Here is a 17,400-nt window from a genome sequence, read left to right on the forward strand (position 1 = left end):
AGACAGCGAGTCAAAATTCAAATTAAACAAATGCCAAGTACACTCACATGCTGGAGAAAAATTTTATGTCAATCAAGTTCTACTCTCGTATTTTATATGCTAAAAGCTGTGCGGCTAGAAGCATATTTCAGAAGCAGCCTGTTTCTCGAAAATCGCGGGCCGAATTACAGACACGGAATAAAAATTTTTCTTGCTTTCAGATCAGTTTTCGGCGGGTTGACAGATTAGTGTCAAAAATGATTCTAGCCACGATTGTCAAACAATTCTTTCATTGTGCGGACATACTATAAAGTCTTGTGCGATTCGTCTTTAAGTTTTAACGTCGTATCGAATTAAAGCCAACAAGATTAGGATGCGCTAAAATTTTCCATCCCTATTGGAAGTTGGTAATTTAATCCACTGCCATAAAATGCCAAATTATAACAAGTACTTAGATATAATTTTGAATCGTCTAAAAATTGTCCCTTCCGCACGATTGTAAGCATCAAGTTAAGGGACGATTCATGCTGTTATCAAACAATCCCGCTTGCTTTTTCACGAGGGAAATTTTATCATTTATACAAAAGCAACGACGTTGCCGAATACTCTAATTTTAAGTACAATGTTCAATTATTTATTGCTAAATACAAAGCCTTATATACTTATTTGTAGAATATGATCGTTAAAATTATTGCTTCAAACTTATTTACTCTTTACAGTGTTTTATCAAGATTGTGAGGTTTAATACAAAGACGTCCTCTGAATGTTCATTTTAAAATATGATTTCTATTCGACATTGCAAAAACGAATTTAGACCGATATTCAAACTGAAACTCGATTATTCTGATATAAAATGACGTTTCGCACAAATCCCTCTCTCTCTCTCTCTCTCTCTCTCTCTCTTTGTGAATTGTACTATAGCGAACTTTTAATCTATGTAAATATATCTAGTCGTCGAAATACGCATAGGTACTTATGAACGATTCTTTAATCCTAATAGCTGCCTGGGGCACAATAATATCTTCAATTCTGGAAGACATTGGTCTCAAAAAAATTGGACCAAAAATCACTTAAATCTACGGTGAATAATTCATAGAAGCGATAGACTTACAATACATACTTTCAAGATATATATATATATATATAATTTATTAGATAATATATACTGCTTAAATATCGTGAATGGAACTGATACAAACTAAGGGGAATTTCGTAATAAAACGTCAACGACAACGCATCAAAGGCACCGTAACGACACGAGTAAAAGGCACGATGTTGAATTAATCATTATCTTTTCAACTTTCTCTTATCCTCGGATTATTCTTGTCATTTAATACCATTGTATAAAAATTGGAAAAATTTAACGTTCAAAGTAAAGGCTGGAATAACGCGTTTGTATAACGATTTGAGCATAAGTATCGACTATAACGAATCATGGTTACGTTGAGCAGTTTTGGTTGTTTTTTTTTTTTTTTTTTTTTTTTTTTTTTCATGTTTTTCATTTTCGCATAGACACCAAGTGATTTTGAGCGTTACTTTGAGCGTAGAAGGTACTTCACAGTGAACGAAGAGGTACGAAAGGGTTTATTGAGCTTCCAGCGGCGGTTCTAAGGCAGATTCTGTCAAGTGACGCGAAATTATGAAATTCCCCTATGCAAGCCGTACGTATTTGTACGCGAATGCTACTAAGGCCTTTCATGGACGGAATGGCTGATAAGGTTACGATACTTTTAGGAAGTGATTAACGAAGAAAAGAAGTTAAGGAAAGTCGAATAAAGAAATAACGCCGTCAGCCTGATCTACGTTACAGAGACGGTGATACGCGATAGAAAAATTGGTTATCAACAGTATCGTTAAGACTATATTATTCAACTGTAAGAAAAAAAAAAAAAAAAAACAGTCAAATTGTTGTATTTATACCTACGTGTACTAAAATATTGCTCTTAAGTTCGTCTTAGGCTTCAATACCTAGTCAATCAAATATTTAAGTCACACAGCCGCACGGTTCTATATTCACTGCATCGCAGTCACACTTATCATATCCTATATAATAACAATATTAACATAATATCTAGAAGATACGAATAATACTTATTCTTTAAACACATCCGTAAAAATATCTAACGCTGTCTATGAGATAGAAAATACACGCATGTCTCCAAAGTGATTAGAATCTTATTTTTAAATGAAAATCTCACTCGTTTTCTATACCTATTTACTTCAGCTAATGTTATATTACGCACAGAATTTCAGGTGATTTAATTTTAATCGATATAGTTTCATTAATTTAATACTACAATTGTTACAATATTTTCACATCTTCACAGAATATCACAAAAATTGTCAACTTTTCTTGTTTTTTTTTTTTTTTTTCTTGTTTACAAGAAACAAAATGAATTCTTATAAACAGTGACAATCTGCTTTGTTTTTGCTTTTATTTTTTTTTTTATTTGCTCCTAAGTGATTTCCTTCATTAGCGCGAATATGGTAATTTTAAAAGGATTTCGGAAAGTCCGTATAAAATCGAAAACACGAAGTAACAAATTGACGTTTTCGCAATACTGTCCCTGACAGCTGCGCTTTGTCAAACTTGTTGAGCAAAGTTGAGAAGAGCCACTCTGTGCGGTAAGTATATTACACAGGAAAAATAAATCAACAAACGGGTGAAAACACCGCGTGGGTAAAAACGAAATTTCCCTTTTATAAAATATTGTACAAAAAAGAGAAAAAAAAAAAAAACAGTGCGCACCGCACATGCTAAAGAATGTCGAGGAACGAATATTTACCCGTCCGCCTCTTTTATTCCACAATTTCTTTTTCCGCATAAAAAGTCAGTCCTTACCGACCGAGTGAAATGTGACTTATTTTGACTATAATCACTCACGCGAAAATACCACCAACTAGCACAACTTTATACCAAATTCCAAATTCCGAACAAAGATATGCAAACCGTATTTGGTTTCAAAAGAACAAGTGATACATTTCACTCGGTCGGTAAGGACGGACTGCAGAACGCTCTCGAAGAATCGTTCAATTTTTTGATGTCCCCGATCGAACCCCGGGAGATTTGAATTCTTCAACTTTTCATCTCCGTTAAGTCTAGAAAGAACTCTCGCGTTTCGTGCGCGGTTGAACGGTTTCGGGACTCGGGGTCATCCCCTGATTGTCGTAGGCGTAATCCAGGGTCGTGTCTTCGCTGGGATGCCTCCTGGAGAGCGGGGTGCTTGTCGTGTTCGGAGTACCGTCGCCGACTTCGCTCCTCGGCGCAACTACGGTCGCACTTATCGTCGGCATGGCCAACTTCAGGCCATTCTGTTTCGGGTTTTGACCGACCTCGACGTCGTCTTGCACTCGATTGTTGTTCGTCGGTTTCTGGGTGGTGGGAGGGGGGGAAGAAAAACGAAATCACATGATAATGCGCCGTGTCACCATATATATATATATATATATATATTTTTTTTAATAATTTCAATGAAAAAATTCTAAAGTCTTGTTGAAACTATAAGTAATAAAGCTGTCAAGTTCAAACTGCTCCAAGTGTGTTTATTTTCATTATAAAAAAAAAATCATAAGAATATGTGTGATTATAGACCGACCAGGCTGCCAATCTGTCATCAACTGCTTACCTTCACCCATTTCTTGCTCAGCTGTCCCCCCTGCCACGATTTTCGGATCTTCTTTATCGGCTGAGACTTCCAAACCAAAAGCAAAGCCAGTACGAGGACCGCAAGACAAGTCACCGTCAGCGTAATGGTTACCAGATTTTTCAGACGTTGGACTTCGGCTGAAAATTGAAATTATGGGTCTCTTATACTATTGAAAACTTAATCTTTCGTACACATACACATAAACAAAAGTCTGTATTGAAGAGTCTCGACAATATTTCACCGGTTTCAAATTGTTTCGCACGTTGCGAAATACTCTTTTGATTAAATTGATACACTTGTGGGAATGCGATGCGTTTAGGCGTTTTGAACCCTCATTTATCGACTATCGATGAACAGTTAGTTGGGGCAAACAGCGTCGCAACCCGAACCGAACTCATAATAAGTAAATCGCAATTAGGAATGACGGGATCACGGCCTGCATTGTAGACTAACAATAAGAGCTGCTTGGTGTCTGATTTGCATAGACAAGATCTTGATATCGCGTGCGCGAAATTGCGATATGCTAATATGGGCGGTGGTACACAACAGACGGCAAACCGTGAGTCGAGACTTCCGTGCAACGAAAACAAAAATTAATAAGAGATATAGGTATGTAGTGTGAGCAGTTTGCACGCTTGGTACAGCGACGTATTTGCGGAGCAAAGCTCCATGAGGAGTCTGGGCGACCTTCGTTATTCCGAGGAAAATTAACTTCCGGCTCAAGAGGAATGACTAACCGCCTTGTGTGCTCATCATTAAGTCACGGATACCTGTTTCCAAGAGTTATTTTCATCGTTCCTCAATATTTGAACAGTTAATGACGTTCGACTGCACTCGTGTATGTCCTAGGTAAGCTTGCTCAACGACGTTGTGTGAATATCGAATGCGTCTTGCCGCAAGGCTGGTTTTCCCGGACCTTGAAACCCCGCGGCTACAAAGGAACTGTCCAAGTTTCAAGTCTCGTCAAAATTTAGGACGAGGAACTTTTCGATAGTGAACACGAATGAAACAACATTCCTAATATATAAAAGTAACGAGTCGGAGAAAGTTCGAACGACCTGCAGTAATGTTCATTAAAGCCTTAATCTTCCGGCTAACTTGTTTTCTGTCCGAAACAAAATGCGAGTTCGATTCTATACGAATTACGTGACAATGACTGGCGATGCAGCCGACACGAGAGATTGGGAGTCGTTGTCAGATAATTCGTGTAAAATCGTAAACAAGTTAGCCGTAAGGCCAAGGCATTGTTGAACATTACTGTACAAGCTTAGACATAAAAAATTTGAATTTTTTCAAATACAGCTTGATATCTTTTTCCTACTTCTAATCAAAACCGGCCGATTCATCGTTAAAATGAGGAATTTCCACAACCTTTGGACACCGACTCGACGCTACAAAGTAATATTTTCCTCTTTTTCAAGTATCCAACTACGTCTCTCTCGGTATTACGGGAATATAAATTTCCATGGGTTCCATTCCCATTGCGACGCTGCCGAGGCTGCCTTTCACCTCCGGTATTCGTTCGCACGCACGCACGCGGACTCGCTCGTTGGTATAATACAGGTACAATGTTAAATATCGACGGTGAGTCAGACACCGCAGTGTTTATAACGAACCATCTACCTTAGAGAGTGTATAAATTGATATTTAGCTCATGCTGGCGAGCAGCTCACCTCTTAGGTTAGGATCCTCCCCCAGCAGCTCTTTACGCAGCACGTAACGCTGGTCGAGGAGATACTCTGCAAACATAAAAGAAAAACACAATTAGAAAATTGTCGGATCACATGGTCCCGAGCAAACAACACTGAGAGAAATTTTTAGTTCCGGTCCTACAATATTCAAACAGTTTTTTTAACGATACCTGTTTTACTGAATCTTTCTAGCTACTGTAATAAATGAAATATTTCTCACTGAAGAATTTGTCATTTCCGTCGGTTCTCTCCGTCCTTTAGAATGGTCCAAGGAATCGTAGGTTAGTCATAACGGTTCAAAAATTTCATCATGATTATTTTCTAAGTAGCAGTAACCAAATTGGTTTCGAACCAACCATTTCTGAATGGTCTGAAACCTCGTGAAGACACTTGCTGCGCAAATGAATTACAGTATCGATTTATTGCTTCATCGATTATCTTTCTTCAAAAACTCAATCGCAAAATCATACCGTGACATCGGAATAATCAGAATGGATCTGAGTAACGCCTCGGGATGTGGTTAACGACTGAATCGAGCTCGTCGAAAAAGAAGAAGAAAAAAAAAAAAAAAATACTCCAACCTAGCCAATGCGAACTTCCAAGTCTCGCGAAAGTTTAAATGGATAGCGATAATTTGTAGTACCTACTGGGAGAGCCCATGCATAAATGGAAATTCAGATTCTTTTGTAAACGCGAGTCTGTCCAAACACAACCGTCGATCGGCATTGAATCCCGAGTCACGCACCGCGGAACGGAAGACAAGAGCCGAGTCTTCTTCAGCGGGTGTATTCTAAAGAGACATCGTTTTACTTCAGGGCCCAGAAACAGACACGGCAGACCCTCGACGAAGCTTCGAGTCTCCCGGCGGTTTCTTTCGACTCAAATGGCCGCCGTTCTAGGTGCGGCTCCAGTGTTGCAGTACCGTCAACAGAGGTGAATGACTCCGAGGTAACAGCGGCTAGTGACGTTCGGCTGGCCGATTTCTCCGGCAACAATTCCGAGGGTGGAAATTTAACGAGCGTTGACCTCGATGGAGCGATCGGGAGTGAAAAAAACATATACATAAATTTTTATATCAATAAATCGTAAAGCCTCTTCGTGAAAAACATACAAAAACTGTTTCTTTCGGCCTCCTGACCAGGTATAAACCCTTAAATTCACGATCATTTCTTGCCCTATGTCATCGATACCGATATAAATTTTCTCGCTTCCTCTTTTCGTCCGCGTCGTGTGCAACACGAGGAACGCCTGCGGCGACATCCGATACTGTGTGTACTCTACGTAACCTGTTCAGCTTCGTTTTTTTTTCTTTTTTTTCTTATTCGCATGCAGCGTCGCGAACTCAACGTGTTGAGATAGCAACCGTACACGTTTTATAAGAACGGGTTCGTTGAAACAAAACCTGCTCGGGTGTCTTTCCGCTCGCGGAAAACCGAAACGATGACAATTTTTCCGTCATCATCGAGACGTTGGAAACAACGAAATCACTTCGGGGTTCAAAGTACACTTTTTCACAGCATCCTTTCTAAGCAAGCCTTGCAGGATTTGCTACCCAGGCGTGACGAATTGGGGTCAGAAAACCGTGATCGATGATCGAGGCTGAACTCGAGTCATTCTTCAGGGTCAATGTGTCGAATCGGGTCCGAAAAATTTGAGTCGAAACAAATCGGAGTAGCAGTCCGTATCGATAATTGTGCAACGGAATAATGGGCACGAAACAATTACGGAAGAACTCCTCGTTTCGTTGGTAAAAATTTTGAAAGAAACGTTTTGCGAACGTTCACCAACCTTCGGAAGAACGAAGAAACGCCGAAGAGTGGAGACCTCGAAACCGAGTGTAAGACTTCTTACCTTTTTCTACGAATTCGTCCCCATCTTCTCGATGTGATGAAAATTTGAATACAAATGAAAGTAAAGGCGAATTTGAAAGGAGCGGAGAGTATAATAGCGACTAATAGAAGTACAGCGTGCAAAGTTGGTAAGACTTGGAACGGTTGATAAAACGAACCGAGCGCAGGCGCTGCTTCTGCCAGTTGTGATAGCAACCTGCTGCAAACAATGGCAGGTGACTCGATTGCCATTCCTTACACTTGACGGTATATCGTACATTTTACATACATAGGTAAACACACCCGCGCATACGTGTCATAGACGAGGAAAAATATGGGTCGAATGTGCTCAACAATTGTTCGAAAGAATTTATTGTATACGCGAAGGCGTCACGAGCTGTTGATAGCGTTGAATGTTTTACACGCTCCGAATGACGATAGCGATTGACGAATCGCATCTTTTTCTTCTTCGCATTCTTCTTTCCGGTCCGTGAGCTTTTTCTCTCTCCACGGACAGTGGAAAACCATGCCGTTACGGCTTTTTCGTTCGGAAACGGTTCACCCGAGATTCTTTTCTTTGGAATTCCAGAAAAAGTCGATCAGTCCACGGGAATCCTCGCGATTTTTAGAGACGAATTTTCACGGTCAGTGACCGCGTCCAGTGGCGAAATTTTTCCGTTTCGATCCCTCCGCACCGGGGAGTCGGAATGTCTGCATACCGAAGGCATAGATTTTCCGTTCGTTTTCAGGTCGATCGATTCACCCTTGGCAACCTGGAACGGGGAACCAAGGGGTTTCTTTGCTAACCGTTGACGATGACTCAGAGAGCGCAAAGTGAAAGGAAAACTGTGGCAGCTGATCGAATTCACAGGGGTGAAAATACCCGGGAAATTATCCAGTCCGAATCAACTTCTTGGATTAGTCTTCACCCCGTCGAAAAGAAAAGTTGTTGCGTCGATGTAACACTTTTTCATGTTTAATTCTCGAATCGATCACAAAAGTTGTTTTTTAGTATCAGACACCAGCCAATTTTTGTCATATTTTTAAGGGGTTATACCTAGACAGGATTTTTCAAAAATCGATTTTTTTTGCAACTTCACTCTCGTAATGTACGTATATTTAAGTATGTATAGAGAAAATTTCACGTCGATCTGACAAATAGTCTCGAGGTTACGCGCACATTTGCAAAGAGGACCCGGAGCGTTTGAAACTTTGAACACGTTTTTCTCAAAACTATGTTTTCAAAGTCGACGAGCAAGATTTCTCGGCAACGGCTGAACCGATCAGTCTTTACCCAAGCTTTATGGATATATTTTTCAGTCCTTGACCGAAGATTTTTTTTCGTAGATAAATATTTTCCACTTTGCAAACAAACTAAAGCAACCATTTGTATGGAAAATCGAAATTTTGTTTTGAGAAGCCACCGTTTCGTTAAAAATCAATGTTGTGCTCAGTCCTTTGATTAAAGACCAGATAATACCTCATAATAACTGAATCTTATTTGTTTTTCATCTCGGACGATCCAGTCCAGAAATATCTCGCTCAGAATGAAGTTCAATGTTACCCCAATATGCATATAAATTTTTATATCAACAAATTGAAACATCTCTTCAATAAATGTCCTTGAATAATCGTTTTTTTCGGACTCCTCATCAGGTACAATCCTTCAACACTGGCATTTTCAACTTTTTTGTAACGAAAAAGAAGGGATGAAACAAGTAGCAAACAGCGTTAGTCGACACCGCAGTTGCACGCTGATGTCCAAAGGCTTCATCGGAGGCGACAGATGCTCGTCGATGGTCGATGTCGGTCATCCGGTCGGATCGGTTCGAGTGAAACGACACGGAGAAGAAGAAGAAGAAGAAGAAGAAGTGGAGGAAAAAGCTAGCGGGAATAGATAGAGACGATGAGTCATCACCTTGTGGTAAGAGGCGGTTGGACAGTCAAGTGCAAAGTCAACGTACTTGGGACTTGGCTGCCTATCCTGGCTGCAAAAGCATTTACAAACTCTTGTATAACCGATCGCCGTTTCAGTTCAAAGATCGTTAGTCAGTCGGAGGATCGAACGAGTGTAAAAACGAACGACGAACAATCGCACGAGGTGATTACGGAGGCGTTTCCAATTTTTTTTTCCCAACTCCATTGAAGAAATTTTCATTCGCAATTGCGTCGAAACTTCAAGAACAAGAAAGAATCCTGCGAGTCGTTTCTCGTTCGCGTGTTTCGGCGGAAGTTAAAAATTCATCAAGAATCTCCGGCTTTTCGTCAATTTCAAGGACGGATTTAATTATTACCCGTGAATCACTGTAACTTCGGTGGAATGAACTGGTTCCTCGTAATTAATACACCTTGCGAAAGTGTCGCGGCTGTTCGTTAAGATCGAATCGAGACACGATCAAACGACCTTCGGTACCATATTTGCTTTTCTGGTCGGTGCCGAACGAAGCAACTGTGCAAATTAAGTCTCGTCGTCGGTAGGATCGTATCGTCGACTGGTTAATATCGCTGAGGTCTTCTCGAAGTAGATGTAACAGCGTTCTTTATTAACAGTGGTAAACTTCTTGTGATAAAAATTTATTCAGTAATGACGCGTAACGTGTCTTCTGGATATTTTTTAATACATCTATGTCACGAAATGTATATTAAATAGATGGGCGTGTTAGTTTTTAGCATCTAACTATATTGCAGGTTATCTGTGTTACAGTTGGAACAAAGGATCGGAAAGATACCACGCCGGTAAAATAAGCTGGAAAGAAGTTAAACGAGTCGCGAAAAGAAGAAACTGTACATTAGGGCGGTTTACAAAAGGACCTTTTTTTTAGATATCGCTCTTCTCCGAGATTCTCGTACTTTTTCCGTCGAAAATAGCTCAAGCAATTTGGGCTGGGGTGAAAAAAATTTTTCACCACTGCCTCGACGACGTTGAAATTTTTAAAAAGGTCATTTTCGGGAATTTCAAAATTGAGACATCTTTACATCCTTCGGTGGCTAAATTTTTGCATGACGAAACAATGGTTTTTGTAAGATCTGAGACTAGTGTGATTGTTTTTAGTACCGAAAAATCTATCTTGTATTTTGTAAAAACTAATTTTTTCCAACCGAAGTCTTTAAAGAACAAAGAAGTAATTTAAACATGTGTCAATTTTGAAGTTCCTGAAAATAATCTTTTTGTCGAAATTTCAACATCCTCGAGGGAGTTGTAAGAAAAAAAACTTTTTTCTTCTTGTTATTTTATTTTATTTTTTATTTTTTTTCTACTGAAAAGGCGAAGAGCGAAATCTCAAAAAAAGGTCCTTTTTTCGAACCCCCCTACCGTAGATACATCGCGAAGCGCACCAACAAACGGAGAGGAGCGGAAAACCGACGGTGACAAATAAGCCTGACGCCAAATTATGCAAACCACAGAATCGTAATCAGCCAAGAGTTACAGCGAGTGACTCACTGTCGGTGATAGGCAGGCTGCCAACTTACGTGCCGAATGTGTAAGTGGCCAAGTTAAGGTGCTTTAAACAATAAGGACTGCGCGAGTTGCGCGATAGAAAAAACGCGTGGCGTTATCTTCGGCACCGTTCGAAACCTCTTCGTTCGCACAGACGACGACGACAGGTAGAAAAGGATGAGGTAAAAATCTGGTTTTGCCTCGGACGGTAAAATTCTTCCGAATAAACCGGCTCGACCGCTCGTTCAAGGGATGAGAATAACAGGATCGGGGAGCACGCGGGAAAGGAACCGATCTTCCAAGGGTAATCCTGGACGTCTTATTCGGCTAAAGCAAACCTCCGTGCAACAGGTTGAAGCGACGTTATTCGAGGACAGGGAGGTCCGAAAACGAGGCTGTGTCGTAATGACTATACTCGTTTTTTCTACCTGCGCGTAGGAGATAGTCGGCGAAAAGAGAGACTCCTTTTCGAAATGTTTTTTCACCGAAAGGAGATCCAGCCCACGTACCGGGTGTTCGGAAAGTTATCGATATCCAGCGATTCTAGCGAGAGATTTTTAGTTCCGGTTAACCATTTTCATCTTTTACCGCAATCGAAGAATATTGTTTTTTTTTAACGATACCCGTTTTACTGAATTTTTCTAATTACTGTAAGGAACGAAATTTTTCTCAGTCTTTTAATTTTGTTTTTGAAACGTCCTAGTTGGACTTACCTTGACAGTGAGCCGTGCATTTCGGCAGGTCGTGATTGTGAGTTGACGGATCGCAAATTTTCGCACATGTCTGACATTGGCTGTCGAACGTGCTGCAATATTCGTTCGGTAAGCATTGCATTGTGCCGCACATCCTGCCTCCAGGTCTTATCGTCGATTGGGCAGAGCAGAGGACGAAAAGTCCGAGAACTGCGACGTGGTTGTAGAACATCTTTGTTTCTTCTTTAGTAGCGTCGCGAAAGGAAAATTACTTTTCTTTTTACCAATGGTAGAAATTAGCAAAGTTCAGGATTCCGAATCGGCTTTTAATGACTCTCGATCATTTTACTTTCTCGCTCTTTTACTTTCTTTTTAGTCTTCTTCTCTTTCTTGACGGTAGGAGAAAATTGAAAAAAAAAAAACGATATTCAATCCTTCGATTTCACGAACTTTAGAGTATTTTATGTATGTATTTGAAAAGAAATTAGACACCAATTTACTACGTTTCAATTCAAATTCACTAACTATAATCGAATGGTACGTTTCTCGGTGGATCCATGTTCGTTCCAGATATCATTCTAAAATCATAAACAAAGAGAAATTTTCTCATTAGAATGATGTAAAGTGAAACAGGAACGTCGGATTTTTTTTTTTTTTTTTTGTTTTAATCTACCGAAAATTACCGCAGGAAAATTGTTTTGATAAAGAAAACAATATATACAAAATTTAACCAAATAAACACTTCGAGTTCGATTTTCGAGTTAGAGTTTAGTGTTTACAGCTCACGCAACCTTTTTCGATCCCTCCTAAACCGGTTCAGGAATCTCGCGCTTTTGTTGAACCTACAGGACGTCGATGAAGAGGGGACGGAAAAAAGAAATTCTGTTCAGACACCTTGCGGTCTCTGGAATCGGGTTAGGAGATCCCACCTCTTGCGTAACGTGTCAGGTGGGAGTTATTTTCATTCAAAACACAAATATAAAACAGTTGTGTATTATTTGTGCGGTGAGAAATAATAACAAGAAATTTAATACAAAGTACGTCACATTTTTCAAAACCCTTGAAATAAATCGATCGCATTTAATAATTGTTCTGTAATAAAACGATGGTAAAAAGAAATTTTTTTTTCCTTGGGAGAAAAATGATGCATCATAATAATTGATAAATCTTCTCAGCAATTCTACCCGAGAAACTTCCTCGCCTATGTAATATAGTTGTACGACAAGAAAGAATAAAGCGAAGCTTTTCGTCGTGCAACTTTAACAAGGAATGCTGTGGCAACATCGATTAGTTGTGGCTCTACTTCCACACTGAGGGTGTATCTCACCTTAGGGTCGATTCTTGCGTTCAGCGACTGGACGAAGTATTTTCTGAACAATGAACCTGGGGATTGAATAATTCGGTGAATAGCGAAGCGCGCGATAAGATTCGCGAGAGAAATAATTAGGGAGTGTAAAAAAAGCGGACGCGACGATCGGCGAGATTTGAAATTCGCTTCTTTACTTCGTTCAACGTGAACGATATTGATAAGAAATCCAACGCGTTGATTCGTGTCAATTTCATTCAATTGTTAACTTATTTTATCGTCCAAAATTCAATTGTACACAGCGCTTCGAAGTAAATGGAAATAATCTCCGAGTATGACGTACGGAGGAATAATTACAAGTTGTAATGAAGTCATCGCTATATGTATAACCATGAATATGAAAAACTGCGCCTATGATGCGTATAATTTAGAAGCATTTGAAAAGAATTAAATGTCTTGCGCCATGTACCGCGAAACACGCGTATACATGCCTGATATTAGAGTCTTTGAACAATGTACGTTCAACGGTTCTCGCAGTAACGATAATACAGAAGACATTGTGCATATTTAACAGTATGGAAGAAGAAGAAGCAGAAAAAATTTACACAACCATATGTTAGCGTAACATTTGTGTTATTGTATTACAACGCGTTTGGCGTAGAAAGAAGTATATTGAGAAAACAACGAGGCAGGAAAAAAGAAACATTCCGACGTAGCGAGTATTGTTTATTTATTTTTTAATCGCCTCACGCTGTTATTATACATGTATTATGCGAATATCGTGTATCATTATCATTATCATCACTGTTCTCGCGAAGCATCGGAAGAATTCATTTAAGAATGACTCGAGAGGCGAGAAAAGATAGATATCCGGAATCGGCGAAAAACATCCGTGTTAAAATTGACGATGACGACGTTATATATATACATACATCGAATTATTTTTCTCACAAATTTCAATCAATTATTTCTCACAGTAATACGATAATTGGCGAACTCGATTTTCTACGAATCTGTTACAGGTTTCAATCAAGGCCCGAAGTTTTCTCAACGAGATGTGAATTTCTTATTCCACGGGATATTCGACTCGGAAAAGGAATCGAAAAATCATCGAATTGACCGGCTGACCGGAATCGGTTTGCGGATAGCGGTAAATCCGCACGGTCGAACAGCGGCGAGCAAACCGTAATTGGAAAGTTGCCTTATTTACGGTACCTATTACTGCAAAACTCTATTTCGGCCAATTCGCACGCGTAGAAATAGCCCATCCGTAATTTTTGCCGATCGCAAATCGGTTTTCGGTATTGGAAGCAAGCGCCGTTCCTCGCTGTCGCTTATCGCGTTTTCGCTAATATTATTTTGCAATAACAGTTATTGTTCCCCGGCTCCGCTAATTTATCTCGATCGTGCAAAACCCGATGCGCGAAGCTATTGCGACTTGGCGATAACTTCGTTGTGCATATCGAATGCATGCGCGTGTTCGCGTTTACGGTTACATTGTGCAATTTCGACCGTGTATCGAGGAAAAATGTAGAATCTTGTAACAACGCTGTTGCGCGGTGAGAAACTCGAGGCAAGAAAATTATCGCGGGTTGTAAGCTTCGCTGACAAAAACTGATAGCGCAAAATGTTTACGGGTACCTCGTTTTTCGTAATTCCAACAATATTCAAACAGTTTTTTTTAACGATACCCGTTTTACTGAATTTTTCTAGTTACTGTAACAAACGAAATTTATCTCAGTTGGCAAAATGGAAATTACATCTATTGATCTTATCATCGGACAATTGTATAAAGAATTTATGTAATTAATTTGCAACGAAGATTAATTCAGATCGCAGTTTTCTCAATCGTGATAATCAGGTGACCGAAAACATTTTATCGCAAAGCCGTTTGTATTACAGTTGTAATTAATTTGATGAAAAACACGGCTGTGAGATACATTCTATGATCGATTCGCACCGTGAGAAACAATTTCGCGGTAATTATTATACGCGGCAAAAATTTTCCCTGTACAGTTTCCGGCAGAAATTATCTTTCTCCTGTAATTCCAGGTCGTTTTATTATCCTATATATATTTCAAGATACATCGAGCTTTCAGAAGCTGGATGAATTGTTTCCTCTTCACGCTCGCTGCGTCGCGTTGTTCGTTGTAACTTCGTGAATGTAACTGAACACACTTTGAAACGCGTGTGAATAAGGAGACCGGAAACGACGGACAGGTAATTAGTTACGCACCCAGAGAAGGTAAATGCAGTCCGTAGCAATAACCCGGTTAATTTATTTTCACGCGCATAATCGACGCAGATGCTGATTATCAATTTGTATTGGCCAATTTGTTTACACAAGGATGTCAAAAATGAAAGAGTTCGACCAATGTTTAAACACGTTTCAGTCGGTAATTTATTACGAGATCGCCGTACGTTCAGGATTTGTTAAATCGTTACGTTTGAGCTACGTAAAACTCTTTGAAAATATTTATAACGGAATATACAGGAATTATAAAGAAAAAGATGCTTCGTTTAAAGTCACTTCATAATGGTTACGAAAAAAAAAAGAAGAAAACTTGCAGGTTTCACTTTAGAATGGTGCATTTGACCCCCAGGACCAATTTCTACAAATTGACTGAATCTCTTTTTTCCATCGCGTTGGTATCGTTGAATATCTAATTTTACAACATTGGACAGATATTGATGTAATGATAAAAAAATAGGGATTATTGAATCGAGTATTGTAAAAAAGTAAATCTGTTTCACTCGTAACCCTTTGGAAAGGAGTATTCTGAATAAAATCAGGCATCGCTGAGTGAAATTTAACGAACCTAACAGATTTTTAACAATTTTTAATCCGAAACGAAGCATCGATAGCTGGATCAGCGATAATTCCTGAAAATGCAACCTTATTCATATGTTCACCGATATTTCAAACCGGTATATGCTGTCTTGGAAGTTTTGTCTAATAAGCTACAGGTACGGCCGTTCTCCGTTTATATACCTATACATTATACTTTCAGTGTAAAAATTATCCACAGAGGCAAGACGAAGGCTTGAATCGGTATAGGAATGTCGTTCGACTGGTTTGAAAAGGAGTTCCTCCGAGAATATACAGTGAAGTCACTGCAAACTTGCTATACTCCGTAATATATACCTGGGTACGATAACCAGCTCGTACTTATGCAAAGGCTCAATTCTGCAGCTACGCAAACATTAATTTAAGAGCATCGAGAAAATATTATATGTATAAATCACTGCCTACCGTGCACTCGAAACGCAAGCGTTAATCAAAATACGTTAATTTAAACCTTTCGCGGGGTTATAAATTGGCGCGTGAAGACAATCCGGGTACGTACAATTTTTAGACTTTAAAATTCAGGCTGCGAAATATCTTTTTTTTTTTAAATCTATTTAAAAATTAAAACTTTATCAAGTGAAAGGAAAAAGTTGCTCAGAATTTTTGACTCTCAATATTGAAGCACGATTTCGAATCCTAATAATTGCTCCAACTTTCGCCTAGATTCCGATTCCACCCTTGCTTCGCAGTTTCAAATTTCAAAAGATTCGAAGAGAAAAAAAAAAAAAAAAATTGATTCCCATACAATTATCTTTAAACGTTACTCACCTGAAAATTGTAGAAAATATATGTGAGGGGAAAAAAAAAGACAGCTAAAGAAGGGAAAATTCACAGAAACACACCGCGGACTTTCACCCACCGAAAATATCGGTGGTCTACTCGCATTCACCGATTCGCACGTATTCGGTGATTCCGCGTCAATCGCGCGCAACTCGACGAATAAAAGGGCGAAAATCGCCGTCTGGTACAACAATTTGCCCGAACATTTCGACTGGCTGTGTAGAACTGTCGATCGGTGTTGGGTGCGCGAGCCTCTCGGCAGAGGCCAAAATGCCGGTCAGGTTGACTCCCACCAGGAGTCAAAACTCCCCCTTCGCCTACACCTGCGGCAAGACCGCGACTTTTACCTGTTGCCGATTGCGCGCGCATCCGGCTCACAGTTCGTACCTACCTGTAACAATCATGTATCATTATACCCGCTGCGCCTCTTCGAAGCATTTGTAACCGTTTTTCGGATTCGTTTCGCGGCTCGAACGATCATTTTTCTCTCCTTTTCCTCGTTAAGGGAACCTTTTTCTTTCTTCCTTATCGACTGAGGGATGCACCGATTAAGGAAGAACCGTTTGGATCGGAAGATTTTTTTTTTTTCTGTGGGTACCAATGACTTTCAATTCCGTTCATCCTTAAAACCTCGTCGCTTTCGACAAGCTAATTTTCTCACTTTCTGAGGTATATTTTTACTCATCCGTCAAATGTCACATAATTTTTACAGAATTAGGTACTACGGCAAAATAGAAGAAGCCTTGGTTTATTCGTATTCAAGTCGCGATAATATCGACGGCTGGAAGATTGTTTACTCGAGAAAAAAAACCGAGAAGCCGGTGAATTAGGTTAGAAAACAATAATACGATCGCAGATACGACGACGGACCTTCACCTCGCATTTTGTAACGGTTGTATCGTCTTCTTCTGTTCAGATATTCCGGTTTTTTTTATTGGAGGGAAGACGCACCGACGGATAGAAAGATTTGCACCATCTTTGCATACGTTTGTTGCTCGAAACGTCGAATATTTTCGCCATGAAAACGCGTCGTAACAAATATGGCGTACGAATAGCGCTGCTGCTGGGGTAAAGACACGCATAAAAGCGGAAAGATTTTTAATTTACAGAGAATATGATATTTGGATGGAAGTATATACGAAGAGTGCCGATGAATTGATCGATTGATTGATAGTTGAGAAAATTAGTA

At 39.6% G+C, this 17,400-nt stretch overlaps 1 protein-coding gene across 1 annotated transcript; it reads right to left on the reverse strand.

Annotated features, from left to right (window-relative positions):
• Nucleotides 1–1,471: 1,471 nt before the first annotated feature.
• LOC124302143 (protein grindelwald) lies at nucleotides 1,472–16,460 on the reverse strand. The gene is made up of 5 exons (XM_046757971.1): nucleotides 16,200–16,460; nucleotides 11,299–11,855; nucleotides 5,300–5,365; nucleotides 3,606–3,763; nucleotides 1,472–3,351 (listed from the first exon to the last, which is right to left on the reverse strand). Exons 2-5 carry the CDS (start codon nucleotides 11,507–11,509, stop codon nucleotides 3,079–3,081), a joined length of 708 nt encoding a protein of 235 aa, XP_046613927.1. The 5' UTR covers nucleotides 11,510–11,855; nucleotides 16,200–16,460; the 3' UTR covers nucleotides 1,472–3,078.
• Nucleotides 16,461–17,400: the final 940 nt, after the last annotated feature.

This window comes from Neodiprion virginianus, chromosome 4, assembly GCF_021901495.1.
Source record: "Neodiprion virginianus isolate iyNeoVirg1 chromosome 4, iyNeoVirg1.1, whole genome shotgun sequence".
In the NCBI taxonomy this organism is placed as follows: domain Eukaryota; kingdom Metazoa; phylum Arthropoda; class Insecta; order Hymenoptera; family Diprionidae; genus Neodiprion; species Neodiprion virginianus.